Here is a 26065-nt window from a genome sequence, read left to right on the forward strand (position 1 = left end):
GTGTTGACGAATTTATCTCTTGTGTGCAGAACTGTGTTGGCAAACCTAACAGACTTTAAAAAAAAGGAATGGTTTTTGAAGTAAGCAGCACATTTTTTTCAATAGGTGTCTTTGTACTAGTAATTAAGATGTGTGGAGCCCAGTATAAACGTTCGACACAGTCAAAAATAATTCATAGCACCCGTATATATTTGAGGCATCTCTCGTAATAAATTTCGACTTTTGAACCTAGGGCACTGTCTGTTTATTTCTGCACAGCAGGAAATGTCGGAATGGTGGAAATTTGGCTGAGTTGGTGTCCCATAGTGTTTTCTAGAATTACAGCACTCTGAGACAGAGAAAGAATTGACTCTTTCCTTCTCTCTTTTTTAGTTGCACCGGATTTTTTTTAGTTGCACTTATTCTAAGAAGGAGGTCAAATTTTAAAAGGTGCACATCAACATCATTTCACATGGTTGCCTGTGAATCACTACTTCTTGGTTTCATAAAGTTACAGGTTGATTTGACAGCAGGAATATTAATTTAGAAATTAAGGGTACTATGGCTGTACCTCACAGAGATTTCCTTTCATTGCTTCTACTAATAGACCCACTGTTTGAGATGGCCTATCCCATTGGTATTGGCAGGTCTGCAATCGTATGTCATCTAGAATGGCTGCATTTGAAAGTTCACAAAATGTGGACGCATGCAGACAGATGTAGAAATAGAAGTTATATAAGGGGAAATAATTTAGGAAGACTTGGACACTTGAAAGCAACTTATTGCTCAGAATTGTATTAGGGAGGATGAATATCCTTGTCTCTCTAAAAACTGCCCGCAAGCATAGACTGCACTGTTTCAGAACCAGCAAGCTTCCTTTTTTCTTCCCCTATGAAGTGATGTGGATTAGATGGGGAAATAGATATCAAAGAACTCATAAACAGTGTCAAGCCACATCTCTTGGAACTCTCGCAGAAACTTTGCAACAGTTTTTGCAGACGCGACGCTTGTGCCAAAAGCATTTTAAAAAAATGCTGCTGCAATCAATAATGAATATATTGTTTGTGTGCTGCAGATATGCGCCCAGCAGTGGAGGAAGTGGTGATTGATCCGTATGACTTCTTCATCGATGTGGGCAGCCTGGTGCTTGAAGGGCGGGTTCCGTGCTGCACTTCTCGCAAGGGTGTCATAGAGGGCCTCACTGTCCACCCATTACTTCGGGACAAGCAGCACGTCATAGTTGCCACAGTAACCCACTCGTTGAGGTACCACATGCCCTCTCTGATTCACTGTCATACTGATTAGAAGATAGAAATGCAAGAAAGATTACTAGTTAGGTTATTTCACTTTCCGCACCTGCTTGTGTGTTTTTGGGCACACGTGCAGTTAGTTTGTGGGTAAGTGTGCATTTTTAGCTCGCATCTATGCCATGCTTATTGTGCATATACTGTAGGCATATAAGGTACGCCATTTTGTCCATGCCTGTGTTCACATCACATTGAAATGATAGCACATGTGAATATATAACTGCAGTGTGATATTGCTGTCATTGCACTGCGACTCTGGTGGTCTTGGTCTTCAGTCACTTGTGTTGTGGCCATATTCAGCATTGCCTAACGGCATCACTTCTGCATCATTCAAAACATTTGTGGAGACGCGAGTTATGGTTATAGCTTCATTTGTAGCATGCAAGTTTGCGTCTCACCAAGCACATTGGCATGCCATGACTGGAAATGGCTAGGAAATAGATTATCACCAGATTAAAACAACGGTTAAACCATAAAATTCATCTTGCTTGCAGAGTGCGATATTGATGATTTTGAAAGAGACCGGAGAGTGATGATTCATGAATAAAAGATGAGCCCACTTGCGAAAGCGATTTCCGCTATTATTGGCCATAAAAGAACAGATCTGTTCATGGCTGAAACATGGCAGGCACCTAGGCCAGGAGGCAAGCATAGGGTTATTGTGCAGATTGGCATGGATATTGGGTGTGCCCTCCATAGCTATAACAAAGGTCGGAATTTGAAGAAGCAAGGGGAGCCGAGTCCCTCCCCTCTTTTGTTCCCGATGACTTCATTGGAAGTAGGGGGGGGGGGTCTAGAACCCCTCCTCCTGAAGCCCATGTCACCATCTCTAATCTTTCCTGTCATTCCTCATTTAACTTACCGCTGTACCCTGTATACGTGTCTTTAAGCAGGACAGCCCAGATTTTATACACAGCAGCTTAGCTGAAGCATGTCACCTTATTTCAGTGCCAGCGGTATGAGGTAGCCCTGAAGCACATGCTGATGCTCTGGAGAAACAGCATCCCAATGGCTGTCGAAGTCCTGCTGTCGCCAGACTGCGCCCAGTGTAGCAGCACGGACCCACACAAGTGGCATTGACACCTCCTCAGCGCCTGATACATCGCATCTTCTGCTAGAACAGTGGTTACATCCAAATGCTGCCAAGACGGTGAGTGCACTTGAAAAAAAAAGAAACGTTTCCTATGTGTTTGTGTAGGGCAGTGCTGGTAGTGGTGTTAGTCGAAGCAATGCTTCCGAAGAAAGCCCCTGTGATGGAGACATATGTCTGCAAACTCACTCATGAGTTAAACTTTCTCAGACTTAGACCAATATGTGAGCCTGAGTCCGAGTGAGTCTGGCTGAGTGCAATTTTCGTGAATCTGAGTGCGAATGAGTCCACTTGACTATAATTCTTGTGAGTTTGAGTCCGAGTAAGTAGGAATGAGCAGTGCTTTGGTGAGGGTAACTCTGAGTCAGCCCAAATGAATAGAATTCTTGTGAGCATGAGTCCGAATCAGCCCTTCGCAGAAATATATTTTGTGACTATGAGTGAGCTTGGTTTATTCTGCCGACCATCAACAAAAAGTGTATCCAAAAATGATCGGTTGTAAGCTGTCTGTGAGCAGGCTTCCGCAGTTATGGTAGAGCAAATATTCAGATATCGTCCCTACCGCCTCCATCCACCACGCAATAGCTGTTGTGCCACCATGTTGAATGTGCAATGAGTTAACGATCTGACATTAACACTATCTAAAATTGATATTTTCGACATCTACGTGTATAGCACGCATAGGTCTGCATAAAAAGTGGAGCTCACTCAGATTCACTGAAGAAATATATCTTGTGCTTAGGGCTCACTCGAACTCAGCCCTCACGAAAATTTTCCTCATCCGGGACTCGGAATTGAGACTGACTAATACTTTCGTCTAGTCTTCTCACCCCCATTCACTTATAGATATGTTTTTCATGGCAAGCTTTCCCTAGAGTTGACTCACTTAGAGAGAGACCGAACTGTGAGTCTGAGTGAGTCTGGCTGAGTAAAGTTTTGGTGAATCTGAGACTCAATGAGTCCGAGTGAGCCCATTCAAGCTGTGTATTGGCGATTTTGAGTAAGGTTGAGTACGAGTAAGCCCAGTTCAGAACTTTGGTTAGTTTGAGCAAGAGTGAGCCCAAAGCAAAAAATATATTTTTCGGGCGAGTGTGGACGACTTCCATTTATTTTGCCGACCTATGGTTGGAGAAGCTACACACCACGGCCTCTGAACATTTCATTCACTTCCATCTGCACTACTTACAAAGCCTTTTAAAAATGTTTATCGGTGAAGGCTTTATGGACAGTGTTTGACTATTGCTTACAGTGTATATCCATTATGGGCAACACTCGGCTGGCATTGATTCTATAGCCAAAATTGGAGACATGTTAAGTCTGAATTACGAAGAGTTTTAATTGCCTAGTGTTGAATAACTTACTGTACAGAGATGTGTGGTTGATCACTTTATGAGCATATGTGCCACACCTCATTGCATTCGAAAGAAAGAAAGTTGTATGATAAAATGCAGTGTACAAACAGGTGTACTACCCTGCCTTTGCAAGTTTACACATAGCTTCGATGGCTCTTTCTTGTACTGGCATTTGACAACACGTATAGCAGCCAGGATATCAAATGTCTTCGTGTTTGGACTACGCTCTCACATTTGGTCATGTTGTCCGCGGGCCTACAATGTGAACTGCGTTTGATTACCTAAACACTCGTCTGAATTAAATGGCCTTAGAGTGCATCACAGAAGCGGTGAGCTGTCAGATGTGTTGAGCCTTGTCTAAATTAGCAAATATGTAAAACTGCACCAAGTCGTACTACCGTGAACTTATTGTGTCGTTGTGGCAGCTTTGTGTTGACCTTTTATATCAAGCATTTGAAATAGAAATGATTGCTTGTTGATTTGCATGGATACATTGTTCTATATTCTGGAATCGGCTTGCCTCTTTTGCTTTCTGCAGTGTTTCAGAAGCGACCGCTCCGGCACGATGCCTGCTCCAGGCAATGCGGTCCTACCTTTACTTCTCGCAAATCAGTGCCTGGTATAGCCTCTCAGGTGGAAGGAGTCCTCGGAGCATCTACTACAGGTGTGCAAAAGCTGCTTGTGCTGTTTAATTTATACAGGTTTTGCTGCATGGACGTTTTCTTGCCACTCATGTTAAAGTCACTTTCACCATCCACAATGCATAGGGGGTACCCATGGCATCGCCATTGAACATTGCAGATGTCGAGGGACTGACATGTAATAAGGTCTAGGTGGAATCCGAAAGAATTGCTAGTTCAACTGCAGAAGCTTCCTTACTTGCAAGCTGTGAGGGAAAAAGAAAAAAAAACTGTTTTAAGCTGTATAAACTGCGTGCCTGTTATTTCTTAAGTTCAGCTCATTGAAAGCTATAAGAAACAATTGATCAACTGTTGGCTGAAGGTAATGTTTGGCTAAGTTATCACAATGTATAGCTAGACCAGTTCATAATCATATCCAGCTACAGCCTATAAAGACCCATGTGCAAAGGAGGAGGCAATAACACTGGCAAATAAGATGATCTTGTTGTGCTGTGCTGTTCTAGTACACTCTAAAAAATTTGATATAACAGGTAAGGCGTAGGTTAGGTCTAGTTGGCACATGTTAAAGGTTTCAGTATATGTACAAAGACACAGCCTTTAACATGTTTAGCCAATACCCCAATATATTGTATATATGCCACCTGTATTGTAACAGATGTTAAGTACCCAAATGTTCCATTGTTTGTTATTGATAAGGATGTTTTGAATATGCTTGCGGTGCACATCCTCATAACCGACTGCATTGAAAAACTGCAGTGCATCATTGAATGATGGCAGTTAATGCTTTTTACAGGGTGACGGCAGAATTGTATCTAACCTAGCATGCAGGTTTACGTTAAAGCTTTTATTCACACTGTTCCCTTGTTGAAAGACTTGTTGCTGTATTGACCTTTGTACTAATAGCAACGTGTCTGTTTTCTGCCATGGCCCTCTCTTCAAAAGAAACAGAACCTGAGCTTTCAATGAAGAAATATAAAAAGCGAAACAGTCCGTGATATTGTAAGGAGGACAGCATTCTGAAAGTAGCGCAGTGGCTGTTGTTTGTCTTCGAAAAATAACCAGCTGCTCTCATTGCAAAGCCCTCATTGGGACACGTTCCTCTGTAGAAGCACTGAACACTTTTTTTTTTTTGTGGTGTGTGTGTGCTTTCTGCAGGATCTCTGTGCCAGGAGAGGCATTCTCCAGCAAGTTCCTCTGCAGTCCTCACGTCCACAACTTTCCTGTGGCAAACCTTGGGCGCAACACTTACCTCAAGGTCTCTGTCAAGTCTGCACCCAGGTGCCCAAATGGCATACCGGCCATTGCCTGTGCCAAGCATCCTTCCGTGCCTCCCATGTCCACGACTCCTACTGAGCCATTGGGACCCACTATCACTGCCACACTTCAGAGCCGGTCCAACAGAGACGTTAACAATGATGGGCTCATCAGAAACGACGAGTCTGTTGCCAAGCGCAAGCCTAAAAAGCACAGCAAGGGCGACCTGTCGGCTGACGTACTGTTGGGGGAGAGCCTTCTCGATCCCCCGCAATCTCTGCAGATGTACCCCAAACGGTACCAAAGCCCATCGCGGTGTGGAAGCCCAAGTGTCGAGGCACCCGAGCATCTGTTGTTTGGGAGCCGAGCCCAGTCGCCTCTGGAGCCAAGCGGAGAAGCCGAGACGGAGCACAAGCGAGGAAGAGCACCGAGGCGCCCTGTGATTGAGCGCTTCCTTAAGAAGAGCGGAGAGCCACTGCCCGGTGATGTGTTTGCTCCAGATGCTCCCACTGCCAGCTCCAACCGGGTACAGCCAAGGAAGGAGGAAATAGCACCAACTCCTTTCTGGCCAAACCAGCAGCACAGCCGAGTGAGGAGCCTTATGGTTCCATTGCAGGCTCCGGAACAGCAAGCATCTTTTGTTCCGGCAACCCCTCAGTCCCCTCTTCTGCTCAGCAATGAGCGAGTCATCGCTAGTGTGGAAGAACTCGGTGAAAACAAACTGCCTGACAAGTTTGCTCGTGCTGCTTCGCCCGACCAGTGTGGATTGAAGCAGAGTTTCGAGGACATGAGTCTGTGTCACATTGGCAAACCGTCTGCCAAGCACAAACTGATCTCTAGCAGCTCTAGTTCAGTGTTACACGAGCAGCCGCCAGCTGCCAAGCCTCATTTTCAAAGGACGTCAGAGCCCAATGTGCAAAGCCAGTGTGTGGCGAGTACAGTGACCGATGACAAAGTGGAGCACAGGACCGTTGCGAAGGTGGTGAAAGCTAGTGGTAGCAGGTGTGATGGTGGTGTTGCAGCTCACAAGGAAGAAGCGAATCATACTAAGCGAGGTTTAGGGCACAGTAAAACCTGGAGCGAAGGTCTGTGTGACCTGAAGCTCAAGGATGGAGTGGTTGGGAAAGGCAGCCACATCTTCAACAACCTCATTCACAAGCACAAAGTGAGGCAGGTGGGTACGCACTTGCACAGAAGCCTGTTGCCTTGTCACTCCTGCCTTGACCTGTCTTTCTTTCTATGCTTTAGTAGTGTCAGTACTTGTGTATTTAATCTATCAGACCGCACATTTCTCTTAACTTGTCCTATATTAAAAATGTTATGTTGCTGTTTGCCCCTTTTAGCCCTCTGCTTGTTTGACTATCTTTCTCTTATCCTTACTTTCTTGTATTGCATAAATCTAAGTACCCTCACTGAATATTGTCCTGAGGTCATTAGTGCAGCGACTGATGTGTGTCTCTATGCTCTTTGCTTATTACCTGTCAGGTCTCCAAGCCACAAATGGGTACATAGACATCATGCATTGCTTGTGGAATGAGTGTCCTTTCAGCGAACTTGACTGCATTGCTTTGCAAGTGGCTTTAAGGAGTAATGTCTGCCATAGAATCTTTCAGTTTTGTCGTTGCAAATACTAGTCGCTGTGGTTATTTGAAGAACTCAGCATTCCAAGTTTGAGAGCATCACATTTTCAAAGAGCGGAAAAGCATGCATTCTCACAAACATCGCATGATGCACATGTCCCTTTTCGTGGTTTCGAAACCGAACAAGGTTTGAGCAAAAAGCGAAGCTTCAGTCGCTGTTTGTGCAGTCTTTGTCAAAAGTTCTGAAGCCACCGCATTCCAGACAAGACTTGTCATTGGGCTTGTGTGCCGAGATTCCTGTAGAACGTTCACTCCTCTGAAGCACCAGAGGTTGACTGTTCTCACAGCCCTTATCCGAGCGTTAAGTGTCTTGGAACAGTGCTCAGAGACAGATCTTGTCACTTGCAGGGTGGCTTTTAAACTTTTGACGTAGGCATACGTTTCTACTGAGGACTTTTGTTTGCAATGGTACATTTATAGGACTTCTACGACCTTTAATTTGTTTTAATTTTTACCTTGATTATTACATTAATAGCATAGTTAGCATGTAAATGTACCAGCATTGTAGTTTGCACTATCCAGTCAGGAGTGATTGATTTGTTCTATAGCAGTCGCCTTGCTTCTTTGCCTTAGTTCCTTAACAATGAATTCCCTTCCCCTACAGAACATCCTTAAGTGTTGCAGTCGATGAAGATTGGGCACATTTTGCGTCTTCATTCTCACCTAGGCGGGCAGTTAGCATATTGTACGCCGTCTTAGTAGAGTTACCTAAGTGAGCAGCCGCTTTTGTAAGTTACACAGACGTGTCTTTCATACATACCTAATTAATCAAGAATAGATTTTGTTAACTACAAGCTTTGAAGCACCATTTAGGCTTTTAATTTATATATGGACTTGCTAAACTCGCATGAAGTATATATGATGCTAAGTCTAAATAGAGCTGTTTGTGATTTTAACAAAATTAATCAATCTTTACTTGCTTTAGCAAACATTAACAACTAAAGGCAGGGTATTCTCTGTTCTAAACTTCTGAAACTGTAAGGAAAATGTTGAGTTGATTGCTGGCAGAATATTGACATGCAAGCTTTTACAGCACCAAATTCATCCTAAAATTCAGCTAATATTGTTCTGTAAGAATGTAATTTGACATTTGACATTTTATTCACACTACCTACTTTCACAGTTGTGAATTTTCATAATTTCCAATTAAGATTTAAGCAATGCTTACTTGTAAGTCTTGCACATTATAACAATCTCTGTAAAGTGTCAGCATTTTTAAAGCTTATTGAAACTAGACTGCAACCTTTAGCATTTTATCATTTATATAATAACTGTCATTTATTGCATGCAAAGAGTAGTGCACATTAAGCATCTGAAAGTGATAAAATGCTATTTATTATGACTTTCCCTAAAGATGCTATGGCATTTTTGCTGCTGCTTTATGTGTCTGGGTATCTGGTAGAGTATCAAATAAAGCAATTTCTACTGAATTCTATTTCTACATTTCTACTGAATCATTTCTACAGCTGCTTACACATAAAATTTGTTCAGGTACCACCAACTAGTACTGCGTACATATGTTTGGCAATCTGGCTCATAATCCCCCTGTAGTTTTAAATGTTGACTGTTTCGATAGTGTGACCAAAAATGTGAACGTTTGTTTAATGTGGAACTTTCAAAAGTCTTTCACAATCGTAGCTCAAACACAGTCATTTATAGTACCACAAGTTCATGGGCTCACACTTCAAACTGCAAGCATTATCAAATGTATTTTATAAAGAGTTTCCCAAATTTGTGCACCTGTAATAATAACATTTCATTGTTTTTGTCTGAAAAAAACTGGGGAAGATGTCCCAAGACCTATATATACAACTCCAAATTTTAAACATTCATAGCTAGTATTTCCACTTCATCACAAGCCGTGCCATTTTGTTTACTGCTGCAGTTCTCGAAATATCCAGACATAGCTAACGTACTTGAACGAATAAGTAATGCTGTACCCAGACTCGCAAAAATTTTGCTTTGGTTTTGTAAGCATGCAAGTCATGCTTTTATAAGAGAATTTGGCCTTCTGTCTGTGCAAGATCCAAATGGGTGGACAGAGAAGATCAGGTTATTTAAATTATGTTGTATGATAACATATTTTGTTAATTTTGCAACACGAGAAGTGACTTCCCTTAGCGATAGATGTTAAACATAATTGGGTTTACAATCTCTCCTTGTTTCCAAGTTTAAGAAGTGTCACATGGGCAGAGACATTGCAGCTAATGGGAAAAAAATTTGTCAGCTGGTGAAGCTATGTTCAAAAGAAAAATGCTTGGATGAATTGAAAGCCTATGGATTTAAGTAAAGCATTGACATAAGTTGCGGAAAACAATATCACACACATCACAGGAATGAGCCATTACCAAGAAATTCTGGCCACACTGCTGTGAACAAAGCTACCGTGTTGCAAGCAGCTTAGCTTGCTTAACGAGCCTTCCGGCTTCAGCCACTTCATCTCGTGCATAGTACGTAAGATGTAACGTTCTCAGCATCAAGAATGCCATGGCTTCTTTCAACGCTACTCTTTATAGAATGGTGCTTCATCTTGAGAGAAAGTTCTTTCTGTCCTTCCTTTCCTACGACTTGTTGTTTCCTGCCTGTCTTGTTCACTGGCAAATGATGTGGGCTGGGCACGCATGTTTTACGCTTCATCGTTACTCCCACTTCAGATGATGTGCAAAGCACGGAATCATCCAGTGCCTACAGCGGCGGAGCGTGCTCAGTTCCGCCGCTCTTTGGACAGTGCCACCTCAATGGTCTTCCATCAGAAGACTGGTCTGCCTCTAACTTCTAGTCCCGTAAGTGTTCTAGCATTGGTTGACTGTATGTGTAGGGATGACGAGCAAAAACCACTTAAACTGCTTCCAGTCCAAGCTATAGTCCAAGTGATAAAGTGATTCTGGCATGCTTTTCATCATCATAATAGAGAAAATAAGTGGACAGCGTTATAGACTAACAAATATACATAGTTAGTCTAGAAGACAGTGTTACAGATTAGCAAATACAAATACCACTAAAAGCATATGGTAGGGCTAACATTTATGTGCAGATATGTGTGCTTGGTTTACACATTCAAAGCAACCGACTCAACACATACACACTAAACACACTTCAAACCACTGTTAATCACACCTTGCGCCTTCTAGGTCGTGTCTCTAATAAACATGGCGGACTAAAGGAGGCCGAACTCCTCCGCTTGGTCCAGGCCTTCGTTATCAGTAAGATTACATTTGCAACACCCTATTTGCATTTTCTTAAATCAGAATCCGATCAGATTGACATCCTTTTACGCAAAACGTATAAATTCGCTTTGGGGGTACCCATACGAACCTCCACTGAAACACTTATGCGTACTGGCACTTTCAACACCCTTGCTGAACTCACAGAAGCCCATCTTGCATCGCAGTATAACAGACTTTCTAACACCGTGACAGGCCGACACATTCTACAAACGCTTTCTGTCACTCCAGCACCCATCACTAAAGCTAAGTACACCATTCCACACCACATACACGAGAACCTCTACATTCCCCCACTTCCTAAAAACATGCACCCTGTGCACCACAAACAGCGCAGGCGGCAGCGTGCAAAGGCTCTCAAAAAACAATTCTCCTCCTCAAATGATGTGCTCTATGTTGATGCCGCCGATTACGGGAACAGGAATTATTATGCGATATCAGTCATCCGCTCCCACGGCCAGATCGCTGCGGCCGCCTCCATTCCTGCCTCTTCGTCGGAGGAGGCCGAAGAGGCGGCCATAGCCCTGGCCCTCACAATCCCTAATTCATCTGTTGTCGTGAGTGACTCCAAAACAGCCATATATAACTTCGGAGCGGGCAGGGTGTCTAAGCCAGCCCTTTCCCTGCTTTTGGCCCATCCCCTCGATCAAATTGTAGCATTAATCTGGACTCCCGCGCATGCGGGCCTTGCCGGAAACGAGGCGGCTCATGCCAGTGCCCGAGGATTTACCGTCCGGGCACAAGCATCCGACATGTCGCAACTCGCTACGGAGGAGGCACCGTTCACTGCGCGGGATCGGCTTATTTCATTCCACGACATCTGCACACACTACCGATTAGAACGCTTAACCTTTCCGCCACTCATTCGCAAATCCCCGCGCAAGTGCGAAATTCTGTGGTGACAGCTACAGACTCGCACCTTTCCTTCCCCATACCTCCTACACCGCATTTATCCCTCCAGTTACCCTTCTCCCTCTTGTAAATTCTGCGCCGCTTCTACAGCAGACTTAAACCACATCATGTGGCGCTGCCGTAAAAACCCTCTTCCTCCTTTCCTGGCACGCCTAATTTCTAGTGAGGAGCAGTGGGAGGCTGCCTTGCGCAGCTCGAGGCCCGACATTCAGGAGGCCATCCTGGAGTGGGCCGAGAGGGTAGAGGAGGCCTACTTGAAGTAGGTCCTCCCCCCACCCTCTGTCCCATTGCCCCCTTCCCGTTAACCAGGGAAAAATAAAGTTGTGCATTCATTCATTGAGAATTCGGCATTGGCTTATATATAGCAGCAGTGGCTGTACATAGCTTTGTGTGGAAAAAATTACTTGGAAAGTAATTACTACCCCAACAGTGCTCATTTTACATTTCTATTCAGTGTAGCTTTAACTGTTCGCTTGATTATGCCATAGTTAGTTTTTTGTGATGTATATAGAGGTGTGCGAATAGTGAATTTTAGAACCGAATGGAATATGAATCAAGTAGCGATGGCACCAAATCAAATACAAATAGAATACTATTCGAATAGTTTTCGGATAGTAAGGCAATTATTTTTAAAGCAGCTCTAGAATGGAAATGTAACCATTTTTGAAGCACCCCAAGAATTCTGCAACATATAATTTCAAATAAATATTCACTAGCTTTAACAAAAAAGTATATTGTGATTACTTGTAACTGACAAGAAATGACATTTTTTCTTAAACTGAGGCAAGCTTGTATATACAGCAGCAACTAGAGCCTTATAAGTATTTTCTAACTGCATGTTGAAATACAGGAATGACTACAGTATTCATCGTGGCGCTTTGTCAACAGCTTTTAAATAAAACTAAGATATAAATATTAAACAATGTTCATGAGCAAAAATTATGAATGTCATGATGAAGAGAGTGGATTGATCACTCTGTGACTTGGGTGTGACACCGCTGTTTTAAGCTAAAACATTTTGCCTTCATCCTGTAATCAATATAGCATCGATGGTCCAGTAGAACCTTGGGCTGTATGCATCTTGGTAATTAGATGATTAAGACAAGAAACGTTACCCCTCTCTGTTGCAATGTTTCATTCCTCTTGAGGTTTTTTCATTAGCACTTATTATTCAAAAACCATTAAAAAAATATTCGGTATTTCTCACACACACTATTTGATTCGAGTACCGAATCGAATAGAATGCTATTCGATTCGATATTCGAAATTTTCGAATAATCCCGGCACCCCTGATGTATATGCATGCCCTTCAGGCCCAAACTATGATGGACTGTCTGTCAGTGTGTCAGTTTTGCACAACTTTATTCTTGATATTCTATTGCAAGAAAGAAAAGGTGATAATATGTTGATTTGTACATTTTTCAGTAATAATCTTCAGTAATAATCCATTTTTGTGTAGAAATAATCAACTCTCAGGTTGGAAATATATGGACAATTTGTTATCGGTTATATCCATTCCAAGCAAACAAAAATTGTAGTTTTCGCATGGCTCCTGAAACGGGGCTCATTGAACGACTCGTCGAACATGGCAGTGTCTTCAGCAAAGTGATCCTTTGCAGCAATATGCAGCACAATGCAGTGAAATGAGCACTACTTGTCCAATTTGGAAGCATGTACACATGTGCATACCTCGTTTCAAGCCAGTCGAAGTGACATGTACGCAGTGTGTGACAAGCCTCTACAGTTGATGTGAGCACTGTACACACTGCCGTTGAAGGGAATGTTACAGTTACGCAAAATACACATGCATCGTTCAAAAAGTAATTGAAATGCATTAGATAACTCCTGTTATTTCTTTGTGGTCATTCTAGGCTCCTCTTCGAAAATCTGGAGCTAGTTTTGATTTTGACAGCAGCCTGACTTCTGTGTCTGCAATTAAGAGGTGAGTCTGAATTGTGTGTCTATTGCTCTGGTTACTTTTTTTTTAAAGGGGTACTGACACCTTTTTTCGAAGGTGAGTTTACTCTGCCATACAAATCTCCTGTACGCAGAGACGGCTCTGAGCAAATATGAAGCGCAGCAAATGCTGATAAGATAATTTAATTTCATATTGAAGTCAATTTTTCCACGGCGCACCTACTGACATAGACACTAGCTTGACGTCAGGCTACAGTACAAATTCTGGTGACTTCACGCAGCAGTCTGGCTAGTTGTGATGACGTTAGGTACCGAAACTTTCAGGATGGGCCGCTTGTGTCAATATATATTGCGAGCACGTGACGAGAAGCTCATACCGCGTTGTGACGTCAGGGTACAGTAGGAACCGAAACTAGCATTTAAGAACATACTGTAATTACTTTTTCAGGGTGCACTCGTGCTTAGCACTACCTTATCTAGGCTCTTGAGGGCCTGACCTTTCATTTGACGCAAAAAAAAAACGAGAACTGAAAATATTCGTGTCAGTACCCCTTTAAGGTATGTCTGTACCCTTATGTGCCCTATGCTTGGTTATGTTGCGCAAGTTTTGTGTCGTAATTTCTTTCAATTGAGGCAATGCCTCTGAGTGGGAAAGGAAGGAGCCATTTTAAATTCACACGCACAAAAAAACTTTTATCACACACGAAAAAGAGAAGGAAAAATACAAGTTACTGAAACAAATAGAGTAAAGCTCAGCCTAGGTTAATGCTATAGTGACCGGTGCATTAGGATTGATCAATGTTCCGTAGAACGTTCCAAAGATGAAAACAGTCTCCGGTTGTGCGACGCTAGAGTGGACGTGAGCGGCGGTCTCGTGTTGTTCGGCGCTTGCGTTGGCGGCGAGGGCCCTCGTACAGCGGACGAGGAGTCAAGTCGTCGCAGAGGTCGGAGCAGGAAACACTCTCAGGCACAGGATGCCCACGACCTCCCGGTCCACGTACGCAGCATGAAGGTTGGTGGTAGACACTCGGGCTCATCCCGTGGCAGGCAACCGGCAGCAGGAATCCGCTCCCCCAACCGGGACGGCGACGTCTGCTCCACACGAACCGGAACCAGCTGGTCGGACAGTGGGAGCACCTCGTACCCATGAATGCCCGTTTCCGAGGACGTCTGGAGACCCTTTGACGCTGTCGGGCCCTTCGTGTTCGGCTCCTTAAGCCAACGACACTGACCCTGGCAACAGCGTGTCCTTCCGGGTTCTTCGAGTCCGACTGCCTCGCGTTCCAGCCCGTCGTCGTCTTCCTCCGTCTGCCGTGCCACCATCTTATTGGTTCTCGTCCGATTTCCACGTGCTGTGCCCCGCCAACATTGTCCTTTTCTATGCGCCGCACGTGTCAGTTGTGTGGTGCCTCTGTCGTGTCACACCACCGCGTTTTGCAGCACTCGCGACACCACAACACAGCACCGAGTACACCGCACCATCTTACTTGTCTTACGCTCACTCATCACAGGTTACCTACTTCAGAATAAAAATCATCCCAAGATTGAAATTTTCATATATCATAGGGGAACTTGTTAGAGTTGCATTGCCAAGTATACGAAGTCACAGCATAAAATCTCAACCATGGTGAAACCATTCCAACATGAACCAACTGCAACAACAAATGCTTCTGTACCTAGGTGTGAGTTGATGAGCATTAATTAAACAGACATAACTAATCTTGAGCCTGCCCTGTATGCGACCCCTTACTGCCCCTTTTAGCAATGCCCCTTTTAGCAACGAATGTACTGCTATGACCAGTTCTGTTTGTGATCTAGCAAGAGCCCTCAGCTTCCTTGCAAGGATTTTGCTATGCTTTTATGGTTTTCTCTTTTCATGCAATGTCTGTGTAGTACTGTTGAACAATGCATCACACGCAATTGTTGCTTGTTTTTGTTTTTTCAGGGCATTGTTTGAGAAAGAACCTGAGGAAGAGGAAACATCACCAGGAGAAATAATCAGCTCAAGTGCTCCAGCATCTACCACCACGAGCAGCCTCATTGTTAACTTTGAAGTATGTTAAACTTGTGTCCTACGAGGCAAAGCTTAAATTACTTGTCCTAAGATGTCCATAAGTGTTTTAAAGGCTCGAGTGGTTGAAATAATCTGCCTAGCTATTGCCTTCTTTTGCAGCATTTTGCATAGTGTGCAGTATACTGTAACTAAATGTTTAGGTAGTTTAGTTGAAGACAATTAAATTGTTATGGCTTAATGTGTGCCCGACAAGTAAGCAAAAGTTAACAAGTAGAGTGTTCATCATCAGTGATCAGTTCTCTGATCTCTGCGATAGCTCTTTTATCTTGAGAGTGTCAGTTGCTCATTTTTTTTTCTTCTATTTCTCTCCAATAATGGTCACAAGTGATGTGACTGCATGTGGCAAAGAAATGTGCCATCTTTTTCTTGTTATCTTTTTCACAGTTCTCTAATTCATCATTGCCCTCTTGGAGGGTGCAAAACCTGCGTGCATAGATTAAAGGCCCAGTAAACAACCCCGCGGTACAAAGCGTGTGATGAAGCGATAACTGTGCACTTTTATGATGTGAACATGCTGCCACAAGAATTTTGCGAATAAGTGCTGTAATAAGGAAGTTACAGGGTATAGAACAATCCGCTTCGGCTGGTTTCGGTTTCTCGCTCTGGCTTCCCACCCTTTTCAGCAGCCAAGCGGGGTAGTTGTAGCCCGCTGCCGTGACTACACCCAGTTCGGCAACGTAACACGACGTCAGCGATTACGTCATCGGCGCGCAGCCAACGACCGAGCAAGGCATCGTCCACATGTAACTCGTATCAGAGTGGCGCTAGGGTCACCCTAGCGGCGTGGTGAAGAAGCGCGGAAAATGCACACTTCTTCACCGTGCCAATCCTTGTCGTACGCGCAGTGGCGTAATCTTGCCCATGGGCAAGGTTACGTCACTGCACGTACGAGGAGGATTGGAGAGGCACTGGAGAGAGGACGTGGGAATTGTTTTCGAAACAAAGTGACTGCACGGTGCACAGCGCTGTGTTACTGGCCCTTTAATGGACTTGCAACAATTTATGGTTTACATGTTATTAGTTAAATTGCACTTGTTGTGTCACTGAATTTGTGCCATGAACAGCGAGCAGTCTACAGTAACTTGAGAGTAAATACGTCAGGAAAAAAATCTACTTCAAGTGTACTGAATGATTCTTGCTCGCTTATTCAACAACAGCTAAGAAAAGCTGACAAGCGCACTTACACGCATCTTTTGCACCATTCTAATTCTTTGTCACCTTTCTTTTCATCCGTCTTTTCTTTTTACATATAGGAGTCTGTCTTGAATGGCCGACTGGAGCCAGTAAGCACTGTGCAGGGATTTATTGCTGAGATTGGTGCCAGTGGATCCTTCTGTCCAAGGCACACCACACTCCCAGTTACTGTCTTCTTCTACTCACTGCACGACATCGACAAAGTAGTCTCGCCTTATTTGGTAAGTCCTGAGAAGGAAAACGCGGAACCTGAGACCCACACACTGACGCATTGCCATTTAGTATCTGTTGCTCTGATGTCTGACACCTGTGATACTCGTCGTGGCAACTTGCGAGATTTTTTCGTTCAAGTGTATGCAATTTCATTGTGTGCTGTGGCAATTCCCATGGCTGACATTCAATTTCTTTCATTTATAGCTGTAGCTAACTTAAGACTATGAGTGGCTTTGGGTTTGCAAGCATGCAGGGGTGAGAGCTCAACTGAGCACGTCGTACAGTTGCACTTCAACGACCAGTTCACAAGCGCCTTTTAACCAGACACGTGCGTGTGTGTGTGTGCGTGCGTGCGTGCATGTGTGTGTGTGTGATAGGGCTGTGCGAATTGCAAAATTTTGGGTGTGAAGCGAATTCGAATACCGTATTTACTCGAATGTAACGCGAGTTTTTTCAAAATCTCTCTGAAGTGATTTGGGGGTCCGCGTTATAATCGAAGCACCTCAAACCGTGCCTTGGCGGTGCCGCCCCACTGGTTCCTTAAAATGGCTACGACAAACCTAGCGATCTTTCAACCTTGTGCTGGCAACATATGCATGCTGGCAACATCGAATCCAATCCAATCCAATCCTATTGTTCGCGACGTGTTTTGCGGGCGGTTCATTTCCTTTGTGCTTCCGGGACTTCGGCTCGAGCAAATGGCAGCGCGACGAGTTCAGTACGATGCCCGCTTTAAGAGAAGTGCAATACTGATGGCTGAGGAAATCAGGAACTCAGCCGCGGCTCGACGGCTAGATGTGGCGGAATCTACTATCCGTGGGTGGAGGCTCCAGCGTGAAGCGCTCTTCAAGAGTGAGCCCGGCCGAAAAGGCTTCCGTGGACCTCGTTGTGGCCGTCACACAGAACTCGAAAAAAAAGTGGCGGAGTTTGCGATTGAACAGCGAAATCGCCTATTGGGGATAAACGTTGAGCTGATTCAGTGGAAAGCCATTTAACCATTTAAGGATAGAATGTGGCAGCTGTGCGGAGAATGGATGTGAGAAGATCGGGCTTTGACACCTACGGGTAGGATAAAGCGACCTAGCGCTGCGAAGATTGCCGAGTGGGTGTCCGCCGCTTGGTACGGCCTGCCGCACGACATGATAGTTCGCGCGTTTAAAAAGTGCTGTATATCGAACTATATGGATGGCAGGGAGGATGACCTCATCTGGGAGGAAGAAAGTGACAAAGAGGGCTCGACCATTGGCGATGATGGCGATGAAAGCGACGAATGAACAAAACTCACTTTATATTTAGAAACTGGGATGTCTTTGCCAGTACCATGTGCAGCAAATAAAGGTACTTTTTCCCTCCGCTTTATTCGCGTTACATTCGTGTTCTTTTTTTTTTTTTTTTCGGCACTGAAAAGTCACCCGTCGCGTTACAATTGTGGTCGCGTTACATTCGAGTAAATACGGTATTGAAGTGTGAGTGTGAATCAAATAGAATATTTTTCGAATATTTCTCGAATATTTTTCTAATACTTCGAAGCGAAATTGCAGAAAAAAAAGTTTGTGAGAATTCCCTAAGCATACTCTTATGAGATAGCAACATGAAAGTGTTTCTTTTCGCTAGGTTGATGAAGCGCTGGCGGGGCGGTGTTTCATAGTTGTCTTATCAAGAATGAGGCAATGTAGAGGCCGAATTCGATTTATGTATATGATTTGGTGCAACCAAAGTGTTCCCGACAACACTTTACACGTGATAGTCAAAGATGCCATTTCCTCAGCCTCTCGAAATCTTTCAACTTCTGTGGAAGCCCAGCTGATGTGGTGGACAAGGGTCTGCTACCTTCATGTTTGTAGTTCCAGATCTGCCTCAGTAGACGTCGATATATAAGAACATCTGAAATTTTGGATGCTAAAAAGCTTCGGTGTCCGATTTTTCGGACGTCCTTTTCAAATTCTAGGTCCAAAACAGCATTAATTGAATCCCCACCTCTGCCACATCTTTCATCTCCATTTTGGAACCAGCGTTTTCTTGAGTTAATAAGTTAATTCATTTGCGACCATAGTGCAGCTTGAAAGGCAGCTTTGCAACAATACGGGGGTGTGATGAGGTGAAGCATATTGAAAATCTAGGGACCACTTCCAATCGGACGTTGACTGTCTCTTGCCTAAGTTCGACCGTAACGGAGCTAGAAAGGCAGCTTTGCCGCAATACGAAAGTGTAATGAGGTGAAGCATATTGAAAATTTGAAGAGGTCACTTTCAATCGGACATTGACTGTATTTGTGTTTGAGAAGTTTGATTTGTTCGAATAGTAAAATTCCAGTGTGAATCGAATCATACACTATTCAAAAAATGTTCGAAATTTCGAATATTCGCACACCCCTTATATATATATATATATATATATATATATATACATATATATATATATATATATATATATATATATATATATAAATAAATAAAATCCCTGCTCAAGAGGTGTGCTAGCAAATGGTAAGTACATGACACAGCTTGGTTCTGAATGAGCAAAAGCTACCTGCATTAACGCTTCATCTCTCTCCATGTCTTCGTGGCCAAAAGTATGTGAAGATACATTTGCACGCAAGAATAAAGGTTCTGCATGTTGTACTTCGAGACAACCTCGTCAACTGTCATAACAGCAGCTTCTCCGTTGTATTGTGTCCTCGCATGGATCAAGCTAAACCCACATGCCTTACTCAGTTCGCATGCTATTTGACCTCCAAGCCTTAGGTAAGAAGTGTGGTACTGTGCAGGATGTAGATAATAACTTGAGCCACATTATTCAGTTTCTTTCCTGAGTCTGTGGAAGTGAGCTTTTATGGTTAACTTAGACCACATTGTGTTTTGCAGGGTCATATTAACCTTGGCATGAAAGGTTACCATGTTCCAAAGACAGGAACAATACAAGTGGTGAGTTTGTCATGCTCTTTTAGAGGTGTGTAAAATGTGCCATTCTATGTTTTGTTTGTTTTGTTTCCAGATGTTTTTGTATTGCTCGGTCACTGTGTTGTACATTTGTTGCAACATTGCTGAGCAAATATTTCCATTTGTCGAGTTTAGGCATTTATATACTCTACTTCATTATGTGTTTATGTTGGTTTTGGAAATGTAGTTCTTTTTTTCTTGATTGTGGATGTTGTGTTTTTGACTGCAAGCCTTCATTAAACCGCCCCTTGTCAGAAAATCTGATGAAACCACCTTTTACCCTTGATTTTCACATGTGGTTTGAGGTGAAAGATAGATATTGTTATCTTGAATAATCTTGTGTCTGATTGCCAAGCTGAGACTGTTGAGCACACTTTAGCCTGTTAGCATGGCAACCAGTGACATATGTATAGCTTGCCAAGTGTCTTAGGGGTTGGATTCATTGCTTACACACAGAAAAAGCTTTCAGTTCTGGCCTGTCTTACGTTTTCACTGCGCCAACATTACCTTCGTGAATGGTTTTACTCTCTAACAGAAATGCCACATAGTGCACTCAGATGGTTTCTAAGCTAGCCCATAATGCTCAATTACGGCGCTAGCATGCCGACTCATGTTCAGTGTATGGTCCCACCCTGCATAAAAGTGAGGTGATACACCTTTGTCAGGCAGAAAGGTGGTCACAAATTAAATAATTGCAAATTTCTTAATAAATGAAGTTTAATCTGTCGGAAGAACAATAGCTACAGTCAGATACAACTTAAGAAGTCAACTAAGATGGCCGAAGCGCAGCAGCCAATGACCTTTACGACTAAAGAAATAGTCCTGTTCATGCACTCGGCTATGTCTCTGAATTGGAGTCAACGGCCATCAGGCTCATGACATTAGTCATGAGTGCGCGCCCAGTGGTGCAGGCTTGTGAGCACCCACCTTTGCGAAGAAATTGCCGCGGACTTCCTAAGCCATATCTGGCTAGAGATAGTTGTGTAGAGCCCACTCTAGTGGTGGCTGAAAGATTTGTTGATATAGCTTACAGTCAGCGACTCTAGTTTTGAATATCCTGTATTAAGAGCACCAGAAATCGGTACACCCATTTGTAGTGAAAAGCGAGCCAAGCTACTTGAAAGCTTTGTACTGTGCGGCTTTGTGCTTTCCACAGTAATCCTTACAACCTAAAATTCATAAAGTTAAATTCTGAAACATGGCCAAGCACCGAAGTATTTTTTTGCTTAATCTGCTATGCGATCAGTTAGAAGGTGGAATGTATGATGAGTTCACTGTGCTGTATACGTCGTACATCTTTTTGTAACCATAAATGTTTCTCTGTGCTCTTGTTCTACAGACGCTGTTCAACCCGCATCACACAGTGGTAAAGATGTTCGTCGTCCGATACAACCTCTCGGACATGCCTCCCAACTGCCAGACATTCATTCGACAGCGCACTCTGTTCATGCCCACCGATGCCTCTGAGAAGGACCCTGAGGCCAGTCGATGGCTCCGTTACCTCATTCACCTCAGGTGTGTTTAACTACCGGTTAAAAGCTAGCTTCCTTCTTGGCTGAATTGATACTATTCTATTCTGCTGCAATTTTAGTCTCAGTTAACAAACACAGTCATGTGTGCTTATGTACCGCCACACCTATTCTCAAGAACACGTGATTGTCGGAGCTTACTTTGTCATGTTCTGTGTCCATACTTATTCTGACTCTAATGTGCTCACTTTTCCACATTTGAAGGGGCACTGACGCAAAATTTTTTGTTTGGGTAAGAAACCTTAGCTTTTATATAAAAAGTAGCCCTCATGCAGAACTACATGTTTGTAATAACAGCGAATGCATCATGAAACGCTCACAAGGATAGTAAATTTTTGTAGCAAAAGTGCGGGGAAAAAAAAGCTCCTTCATTACCACTCACTGGAAGTGGCACATAACTCGTGTTGAGAACCAGAATGGCTCCTTGCTGTGATCCACAGCTCATTGAAAGGCCTTCTTGGCAGTGTGCTGGGATTTAAGTTGTTTCCATCAACCACCAGGTGCAAGTGTCAACCTCTTAGTTGTTTCGTAAGGCTGCTAATAAGCAAATTAGGCAATTGCCAACTGTGCGTCTTCACCAAGATTGCTTCTGTCTGTGTATTTCGATTGCTGTCACCTGTCTTTAAGAATCACTCTTCAACAGTGGGTTATCGCCGCTTGATCACTTTTTGTAGGTTTGCAAGCTCCAAGTCGGGACGCATCTATCTGCACACAGACGTGCGCATCATCGTGTTTCGAAAGAGCGACTTGGACGCAGCCACCATTCACGGAGATCGTCCGTACGAACTTCGCTCCTTCACGCAGTGCCCGGTCAACCCTAAGTTCTCTCCCTGCGAGTGATTTGATGTCGACGGAATAAGAGAAGCTCACTCTTTCATGCCCACAGACAAAACATACACACATGCTGGCTGTCTCTTGTTCTCATAGACTTTCACGCTACGATTAGTAGGAGGAAATACGGCACTGGAGTCCTTGCACAATGGGAATGATGGATAGTACGTTAATTATTCTTCGACTCTGGCTTGGCTTCACCTAGGAAGCACATCTCAACTTGTTGTTGTTCAATGCTCATATGTGAAGCACCGTGCCCTACAACATAGTTTCCCTGAAGTATGCCTGCACATGAAATTCCCAACAAATTTTTTCTTTTACATACTCCAGTTTCCTTCCAATGAATAACTTGCAGGAGTACGATATTTCTTATCGGTATAGATTGCAATTCAGCAATGTTTTTAGCTCGAATGTTCCAAACACACATAAATTCATTAAGAGGTGAATGAAATGTGTCCCAAGTTTTGCCACTTAATGAACCTGCAATGAGAAGTTAGGTTCACATTAATACATTTGAGCCATTTTATAACGAAATTGCATCCCACACAGAAATTCAAATTAAATTTAACATTAGTTATGAACATTTATGTACATTCACATGCTGGTAATGCAGAGAAATGTAGATTCAATTCAGTTACCTCAAAACTTGTGATTTCCGTGTTCATTATACATAGATATGAGTATAAAAGAAACGGCAACTATGGAAGCAAGAAGAGCACCGTCACGGCTGATATATGGAGTGTTATTCTGTCAACTGATTACAAGTTGACTTTTGTTATTCCCATGATAGCGGAGTATGCACTGGGGCTACATTTCCCTCTAGTAAACTTAGCATGACTGTCTATGATTGTTCCCTCTTATTGTTTGGTTTGACTAAAGTGATCTCTTTTATAGTGGCTGCAGATCGAATAAACATCTGTAGAGCATGCACCTCCTCCCAGAAGACCACCTGGCCATGTGTTTCTCTTTTTTTTTTTGCTTGTTGTTGAAAGTAAATACAAAAGATATTGTTCATGTATGCTGTTAACTTATTGTCTAAGAGACTCTAATAAATCACTAGGAAATATGTAGAAATAAAGCGTGTGTTTCCTGTCATTATTGCACCGGCCAACAAGTCCCAGCTAGGCTGGTGTTCCACTTCCCGGTTTCCCATCTTATTTAAAGCCTTGCAGCACGACTTGCTGGAAACAATGCCAGCTTTGAGAAGTTCGTACTTGATAAATATGCTGACCAATTAACTCCCAGTGTTTGGGGTAGAGCACTGCACGGGCCGATTTTTCCAGCCCGGGCCCAGCCCGGCCCGAAAACGCCGTGCTGCGGCCCACCCGAGCCCGGCCCGGTGTTCCTAAATGTGGCCCGTACCCGGCCCGGGCCCGAAAGGTTTGGGCCCGGCCCGGCCCGGCCCGTTTCAGCTAGTTATGCCTTGAGCATAAAGGAGGCACTGTCCAACCTTCGGTCATTGTGAAGATACCTGCCGCACACAAGATATTTTCTAAATATAGCGGAATGAAAGAAGGCAATCTGCTTAGACTAGTTCAAGCGTTTGTAATAAGCAGAATAGTTTACGTAGCATCATACTTACGATGGCACTCATCAGAAAGATACAAATTAGATTGTTTAATCAGTAAAATATACAAGCAAGCAATTGGACTCTCCATCACCACTAGCAACGATAGTCTACTGCAGCTAGGTCTTCACAATACCCTGGATGAGCTAATCGAGGCACAACGCATCGCTCAATACGAACGCCTATCCAAAACTAAAACAGGCAGGAAAATATTGGATCGGCTAGGTATTACTTATCACACCCAACATGGCGTCAAAGTAGATATGCCCAGACATATTAGAGGCGTGATAACCGTGCTTCCTATACCCAAGAATATGCATCCCGCCCACCATCAGGGCAGACGGGAAAGCAGAGCACGCGATACACAAAAGAAATTTGGTCACAGCATAGACACCGTATTCGTAGATGCAGCTAGATACAGACACAAGCGCGCCTACACAGCCGTGGTGATAAATTATGAGGGAAAATGTTTGACGAGTGCTGCCGTCAGTACGCCACACGTAGAAACCGCAGAGGAAATAGCTATTGCATTAGCCATAGCACAAAACACAAGCGGACGTGATTCGTCAGTGATTCGCAGACGGCGATACGAAACTTTGCAAACGGCCCGAATCTCCCCAGAGGCACTTCAAATTCTAAAACTCGGTAATAATCAAGAAAAAAGTGTCCATCTGATATGGACACCCGCTCACACACTATCAGAAGGTAGCAATGAGGCGGCGCACCGCATGGCTCGAGGTCTTACAGACCGAGCATCGATTAGTGCCGTCTCAGGGAATACCGATGATTGGGAGTGTGGAAGATAGAATGACCACATTTCACGAAATTACAGTACACCATAGATTGCAGAGGCGTACATTCCCACCGCCTCATCCGAAATTAAGCAAGAAACAGTCCTGTTCGAATGGGCGGCAGTTACAAACCCGATCCTACCCGAGCCAGCTATCATGCATGTAATACACCCAGACTTATACACGACAGACAAGTGTAGACATTGCGACTCTAGAGCCACCTTAGAGCACATACTATGGGGATGTCCAGACATAATAAACAATAGCTGTGATGCAGCCTTAAACAGCGACAGCCTCCGCGCGCGCTGGGAGTCTGCGTTGCTCAGCTCGGACCTGGAGCAACAACTCTGGGCCGTCCAGCGAGCCGAGGAAGCCGCCAAGGGCCAGCAACCCTTGGCCGAAGCCTAGGCGGGATCCAGGCCTATCCCACCAATTCGCAGGGCAATCAATAAAGTTAATTCATCATCATTGTTTTAGGAACTTCTTTCAGTGTCACAACTTTCACCGGTACTGTGTATACTTTCGGTGAATTACGCGCGTAACACCCTTGCGAGATGATTGCAGGGCAATATAAAATATAATTGGAGTCATAGCTGGCTCTTTCATGTACGCACGCAGTGCTAACCACGCAATCTCATTTTTGCATTTCAAAGAACAACTACAAAATATAATACCTGCATAAAGTGTAGAAAAAAGCATGGCAGACATTTTTAAACTGAGTCTACATCAACTGCATACGAGCTAGGGCTGTTGAGTAAAAGTAGCAAGTCTCCTGCAAACCTCATCTATTGCACAATGCAATGGGGGAAAAAACGTGCTCTATCTGCTTCTGGGAGGACTACGCAGGCTGGGCAGCATTACATAAATTAAAGCTGTCGTGTTTGACTCCTCGGCAGGCAACTGCCACCCAACCTACACTACGTTTTCGTGTTTCAAACAACAAGGTTCTTTGTCCCACCCTTCTTCCCCGACGTCACCGCCACCGTCACCGCCACTCGGGGAAACGAGTGTCCTCTATGGTCTGGCGCATCGCCACTAGTAATGGGAAAATCAACGGCGTTTGCCCTGGGATAAGAGTCGCTCCGCATCTTGCACTTAAAATGCACGAAGAACAGCTCCTGAGATATTGACTCACAAGTCGCGTTGGCTAGTCTACGGGCATGCGAGCGTAGCTGCATACTCGAAATGTTTCCCTAGATTCAAACGCGCACATCTTATACACACTAATCTGGGCAGTTTACCGTTGTTTTCCTTACACGGTACCCAAGAACCGTCTTTCACTCACTATAATGGCGGAAACTTACATTAGGCGTTTCTTGAAATCCCATGTAGCATACCGATGGAGCAAAATTGTAGACGTCTTGTACTGTCAATGCACTCCAGGTGGTTTAAATTACCCGGAGCCCTCAACGACGGCGTCTCATATAGCCTGGGTTGCTTCGGGAAGTTAAACCCCACAAAACAACAAAAACAAAGCCACACAACGTACACACGCAATTATACCTATACGTATGAGACCCGGGCCTAATACGGGCCTGGCTCAGGCCCGCCCGAGCCCGAGACCAAGGGCCCGAGCCCGGCCCGGGCCCGATCCAAGAACCCCTTACCCGG

The 26065-nt window shown here is 44.0% G+C and overlaps 1 protein-coding gene across 1 annotated transcript in view; it reads left to right on the plus strand.

Annotated features, from left to right (window-relative positions):
- LOC119393790 (protein FAM214A-like) overlaps positions 1-23174 on the plus strand; it is a 109823-nt gene extending 86649 nt beyond the window's left edge. Inside the window, 14 exon segments of the mRNA XM_049416363.1 lie at positions 1055-1158; positions 1161-1244; positions 2235-2348; positions 2350-2412; positions 2414-2436; positions 4267-4392; positions 5525-6797; positions 9918-10046; positions 13271-13341; positions 15262-15370; positions 16644-16805; positions 19662-19721; positions 21076-21251; positions 21940-23174. Of these exon segments, the coding sequence (XP_049272320.1) occupies positions 1055-1158; positions 1161-1244; positions 2235-2348; positions 2350-2412; positions 2414-2436; positions 4267-4392; positions 5525-6797; positions 9918-10046; positions 13271-13341; positions 15262-15370; positions 16644-16805; positions 19662-19721; positions 21076-21251; positions 21940-22105 (2660 nt within the window). The 3' untranslated portion in view covers positions 22106-23174.
- The last annotated feature ends 2891 nt before the right edge of the window (positions 23175-26065 follow it).

Source organism: Rhipicephalus sanguineus, chromosome 5, assembly GCF_013339695.2.
Source record: "Rhipicephalus sanguineus isolate Rsan-2018 chromosome 5, BIME_Rsan_1.4, whole genome shotgun sequence".
NCBI lineage: Eukaryota > Metazoa > Arthropoda > Arachnida > Ixodida > Ixodidae > Rhipicephalus > Rhipicephalus sanguineus.